Source organism: Mus caroli, unplaced genomic scaffold (assembly GCF_978045245.1).
Source record: "Mus caroli unplaced genomic scaffold, Mus_caroli_1 scaffold_8, whole genome shotgun sequence".
In the NCBI taxonomy this organism is placed as follows: Eukaryota; Metazoa; Chordata; class Mammalia; order Rodentia; family Muridae; genus Mus; species Mus caroli.
The window spans coordinates 126,173,021-126,179,020 of NW_028227263.1; the positions used below are offsets into that span (position 1 = coordinate 126,173,021).

At 40.8% G+C, this 6,000-nt stretch overlaps 1 protein-coding gene across 1 annotated transcript in view; it reads right to left on the minus strand.

Annotated features, from left to right (window-relative positions):
• The window catches only part of LOC110298737 (cell adhesion molecule CEACAM5), a 38,190-nt gene extending 32,482 nt beyond the window's left edge, over nt 1-5,708 (minus strand). Inside the window, exons 1-2 of the mRNA XM_021168152.2 lie at nt 5,642-5,708; nt 4,012-4,371 (exon numbers count right to left, since the gene is read on the minus strand). Coding sequence (XP_021023811.1) covers nt 4,012-4,371; nt 5,642-5,705 — 424 coding nt within the window. The 5' untranslated portion in view covers nt 5,706-5,708. The remainder of the gene's footprint in view (nt 1-4,011; nt 4,372-5,641) is intronic.
• Nucleotides 5,709-6,000: the final 292 nt, after the last annotated feature.

Below are 6,000 nucleotides of genomic sequence, written 5' to 3' on the forward strand. Positions count from 1 at the left end.
TAGAAAAATCACATACCACATTTATAGACTACTATAAAAACCCTCTAAATGGTTACTAGGAAGTCAGCTAATTTCCAGTTGGAAAAATAAACAAAGAGTATCTTTTGTGACTGCCTGTAAAGTCATCTCCATGCATACAACCCTGACCAATATTGAACCAGATGATACCCTAATTGTGGATATAATATTTATTGGTAAATTTGTGATTAGGTACTCTTTATAAATCATAAAGGAATCTGCCATCATTTTCTGTTGCTTCAATTGCAAACACTTTGCTTATGGAGAATAAATATTCTCTCTTGGAGAAACAAATCTGGAAATTTCATGAGGCGTGGGAAACCTTATAGTAAGTCATTGTCAACCATCGTATGGTCATAAGGTGGCCACTTAAAATGATATATTGGATCTTTTCAAGGACATAGCCCCTGGCAGACTTAGCTATGGAAGGAAATGTATTACAGTAGAACTGGTATGTATCCTAATCCCTTGGTTTTCAGGATATATGGTAGCAAAGGGGTCTGTGCCTTTCTGCAGTGAGAAAATAGCTCACTTGCCTATAGTCCCCATCCCTAAGCCAGTCACCCTTCCCCGAAAAGAGGCACATATTGAACTGTGGGGACCAATGGATTTAAAATCAAAGCTGGCTTTAGGTTAGGAGCATGGCTTTCTTTGTCTTTAAATCCATGCATGCTTGTTAAAGGAAAAATCCAAGATCACTGTTTCATACCAAAAGTGTCACCTGGTATGGTACACAGTAAAACAAAAAATAAGGGACTAAGTTATTTCCATTAATCTCATAATCTTTTGGTTTTCATTTGACTCTCTAAACTTTCCTTGATATATAAATATTATCTCAAAATCTTTAAGAATAAGCATATTGCTTTCTGTTATAGTACTGGTAGTCCTACAGAGTACTAACTAATTTTCAAATTAAGCTTCATCTGACTTCCTGCATGTGTTTTCAGGTTTGAGTCTGAACCAGATATCTAAGAATAAAGTTTCTGTACCTTGGGCATACTTAATAGACTGTGGTTCTCAAAACTTTCTGAGATCTGCTTAATATTCCATTTAAAATATTTAAGTTTGCCAGGCTTGGTGGCGCATGGCTTTAATCCCAGCACTTGGGAGGCAGAGGCAGGCGGATTTCTGAGTTCGAGGCCAGATTGGTCTACAGAGTGAGTTCCAAGACAGCCAGGGCTACACAGAGAAACCTTGTCTCGAAAAACAAAAACAAAAAAAAAATTTAAGTTTTCTACCATTCCTAACAGTAACCTTCGAGTTCCGAGAGAAGATGGTTTGGCCCTTCACTGATGAAGCCACCTAGATTGTTGTAACACTAGCCACTAGACAAAAATGCCCCATGCCTCTTCTGTCAGAAGATTCTTCACAAACAGGTAACACCTTTGGGTTGACTGCTGTGGTCTACCTAGCTAGGATTGCCACTAAGCTGACAATCATCCAAAGATCAGCTTTGAATTAAAAACTGCTCAGGACATTCAAATTCCTGAGTTCATAAAAGACTGACAAGAAAATTTTACAAAACTTTGAACTCAAAAATACTTCATCCTAAGACTATCAAATACAACCAAGCTGGACATCATGGGAAGCTTAGGGAAAAAATACTTCATTGATGTAAATGTTGAGGCCTGCTCCTTTTAACATAACTAGTCATTTTGTATTCAGTCTCCATTTTGCTCATATTGTGAAATTAAGTTCAGATTTTCAGACTCTACTTCCCAAAGTAATTATCCATAGCTGACACTGAAGAATGCTACAAATAAGCCAAGAAGATATGGTTGAATCACGTGTATCTTGACTCAATGTTCTGAAATTCTCCTGTTCACCACCTGTCCTCCACCCTTCTAAACTCACTCAGGACCAATCAGTTTAAAGGATAGCTGGTAATACTTTGCCTAGTTAGCCAAAAATGCTGCACCACTTCACCGCTTGCTTTCAAACTTTTGAACCTGGTTTTTCAAATAAAAAGCCTGCCCTGAGGAGAGACTGGTGCCACAATTAGGTTTTTCCTTCTTCTGGTCCTCAATACGTACTATGCTGTGCATTCAGTAAGCTATGCTTGCTTAACAGAGATTGGTGTATGTATGATTTGTGCATCAATTCCCAGACCATAACAGTAAATAATTTTACTGTATTAGAGTTAAAATATTTTCTTTTAGTTAGAGAAAAAGGTGGAACTGTTGCAAGATATTTGATAATACTGTGAATCCTGAGATTGTGATATTTACTCAAAAAACAAACAAAAACAAAAAACAAAAAACAAAAAACAAAAAAAAACAAAAAAAAAAAAAACTCTTTCTAGTTATGGTCTGGCTCGGCCATACCACACACCTTTAATCCAAGAGCTTTCTGTTTACTGTGTACAAGATTTAAAAAAGTCAACCATAGGCCAAAAGGCAAAGCAACCAGACAGTTTACAGGGACTGAACATAGAAAATAACAGAAAGTAAGAGGGACCCTGGAAAGACAGAGATATGCACAGGAAGAAAAAGGGAGGGACATTCAGTTTGAGTGTTTTCTGAGATGATATAGAGAAGGAGAACTTCCATCTGGGATACTGACTGATAAGGTAAGCTGGATGCTCTCTCTGCCTCTCTGAGCTAGCAGAGTTTCATCCCAGCCTCTGGTTCCTAAGTTAAGTTGAATGTTTGTAATTTGCTTAAAATAGAAAGAAAGTACAGCCCTTGCAAAGGCATACAAAGGTATCTCCCTGATTTCTGTGACCTGACCAGTCCTTTCACTGTGAAACTTCTGCTACATAACAGCCCCCAAGCTCTGTTGTCCTTTCTCCCTTCTAAGCTGAGCCTCCTCACAGGCAGCAGCATCTCTCAGAGTCTCATGAGCTGTGGGTGGGTATGAGTTCAAAACACTGCTCTGCCCACTCTACTATCAGTCCTGCCAGCTGTCCCTCTCCTCATTCTCTCTTTATATTTTACTTCTCCAAACTACACTGTAATCAAAAAGGCTTATGGGTATCCTGGAGCCTTGATAAGACATCAGATTATCTCAGGGCTGAGTTTTGCAGTGACATAGATTTGGTCGGTCAGCACCAAAGAAAGTCATTGTGCTTCCTGTGTGAAACACAAACTTAATTTCACACACAGTCTACCCTGGGATCTCAATGTTCTGTAAAGATGGAATTTCTTTCAGCTGGACGAGGACAGAGATTCCTGAGAAGGCCCCAAAAGGACAAGGTGAGTGATGCATGAGTAAAGGGACAGAACTATTCTCAGTTGAGAATTCTGACCAGATTATGGAGTTTCACACTGTAGGTTTATGCAAATAAGTAACCTGATTACTAGGAACAGGGGATGGGCTACACTCTCCCATGAAGAGTTTCAAGATGATGCTCCCATTTCTTCTATTTGGTGAGCTTTGTGATGGGTCTGCTCATGTACTCCCTGGGCTTTTGTGGATGCTTTGGACATTTGTCTAGATGATTCCCCTTGGCTTCCACATCATTTTTTGTTTTGCTTTGTTTTGTTTTAATTAATTTTTTTCTCTGAAAACCCCCTATTGTTCCTAAAGAAACTACATTAGGGGGATGAGACTTGAATATGATCCCCTGGCAATGTAGGGTTTTTTCCCTGATGCTCATCTTTTTCAGAGGCCCCATTTGCTTTCTCAACCAGACTGAATCCTTGTCCCTTGTGGTCTTTCTCAAGGACGTATTCCTGGTGAGAACCCAGGGAATTTCTCAAAAAGACCCAACATTTTTTGATTAAGGGTCTTTCACAACTATACATTCCTGAAGAGATGATGACATCCTTGACTAATTTCACTCCCACGTGTCTTCCTATCTGCAAGGTGAAGTCAAAAGGATTCTGGTCTATTGCCCTTATTCTACACCATGTGTGTCCTGCAATAAATGTTCAAAGTCCAACACAAAGATACAGTGAAGAAGGAGGTAGGCACAGGCAGGCATGATATTCTTTTGTGTTTCTAGTGAAATGAATCCCACCCAGCACCCAGAGATAACAAATAATTACTTACAGTACACGTTGAGGTATATGGATATTATTGACACAATTTTTGCATGTCTATTTATGATTCGTAGGCTGTAGAATCCTATGTCCTCCTGGGTGACATTGTTGATCTGCAGGGATCCATTGCTGTACAAAGTCTCTCTACCACTGTGTCCAGGCCCCAGCACAGTAACATTAGTGGCCAGTGTATATTGTCCAATTTGAGGGCTCTTAATCCTCATTCCTCTGAACCAGGCTAAGGTTATAAGATTCTCTGTCAGATTGTCGATACGTATGAGAACATTTTCTCCTTCAATCACATGGGGTGGCACTAATTCCATGGTTATTTGTGCAGTGGTAGGCAGCTGCCAGCAAGTTAAAAAGGAGGCTAGACAGGAATAGAGGAAAACAGTCAATATTGAACAGAAGTATTTATCACTTAGCTTAGGTGTGTGGATAGGGGTGTGCCCATCCTCCTTGATTAATGTCAACAATATAACCTCCACTCCTTCAGACCATTTATGTCCTTTCCTCTCTATGAGATTCTTTGATCATGTGCTGCCTGATTCACTGCTAAGTATCCCCACATCCCTCATCATTAAAATCTTATTTGGTGTAAGGGTCAAGGCTTTTCTGGCCTACTCCTCTAGAAGGTCCTCACTTTCTGACCTTTTTCCTATGTTCCCTTTGTGGTTCTAGAGAAACTGTGACCTTAACTCTAAGACAGTCTGATTTCTGATCCACTACATTCAGAGTTTTGTGGGGAGCTACATTGGTCTATCAGTCTGATGTCTTTGGAAGATTCAATTCCTGTAAAAGACCAGAAACCAGTCAAAAACCAAAGGAAGGAAGGGGGAAGAGAAAGAGGGAAAGGAAAAAGAAAGGAATGAAAAGAGGGAGGGATAAATGGAGGGACAGAGGGAGGATAGCAAGGAGGGAAGGAAGGAATGATGGAGGGAGGGAAGGAAGGGAGGGAGGGAGGGAGGGAGGGAGGAAGGAAAGAAGGAAGGAGGGAAGGAAGGAAGGAAGGAAGGAAGGAAGGAAGAAAGGAAGGAAGGAAGGAAGGAAGGAAGGAAGGAAGGGTCAATGGGTTTATCTACATAGGTCCCAGGTTTGGCATTAACAAAAATAATTGTACTCAAGTTTGATTTGATTTTGTTTACATTGTCTTATTGTTGTATATGTGTTTTGTAATGGTATCTGTCTTAGTGTGCACATGCAGCAGTGCTCTGTGGAAGAACATTTCTCATGGTGGGGGCATTTATGGGCACATTTGTCATTTTCAGGGTTCTGCTCCCTCCACTTACCATGTAGGAGTTAGGGAATAAGTTCAGATTGTCACATATAGAAACACTGAGATTTATCCATTTTGCAGAGTCCCACTGTCATGATTGGGAACATCAATCTTCAGATTATGGCAGCCATTATGACTGACTTGTGACTTTTGAATAGTGAGTGGTTGGGGCTTTTTGAATTCCTCATCATCTCTTGTCTCCTGAGAGCTTCTGACTGCTGACCCTCTGTCCCTCAGTGTATCTTCTGCCCTATGGCTGCAAACAAAAACCCTGAGTTTCATCTTGGGGTCCTGCCCTCTTTAGGAGATCCCAGATGGTTACTGAGTTTCCCTATCTCCACACTCAGAAAGTGGGTACACTTACCTGTGAGCAGAAGCCCTTGCAAGTGGGTACACCACTTGCATGGAAGGACAGATGATGCTTCCATTTCTCTTCTAGCTGTGCTGTCCTCCCTCTGGAAAAAAGCTTTAGCTCTAGCACAGCACCCAAGTTCTTCTGTATTTCCTTCTTCTTAGCTGAGTATCTCACAAGACAGGACCACTTTCCAGAATCCAATGGGCTGTGGGTAGTGGGGTCTATGTCTAAGGCACTGCTCTATTCCTTCCACTCTCAGTACTGTCCTGAATCCCTCTCAACTTTTCTCCCTTTATGTTCTACCTGCAAGAAGCACACTGAGCAAAAAAGCAGATAAGCATCCCCATGCCCTCAGAGAATAACAGCTC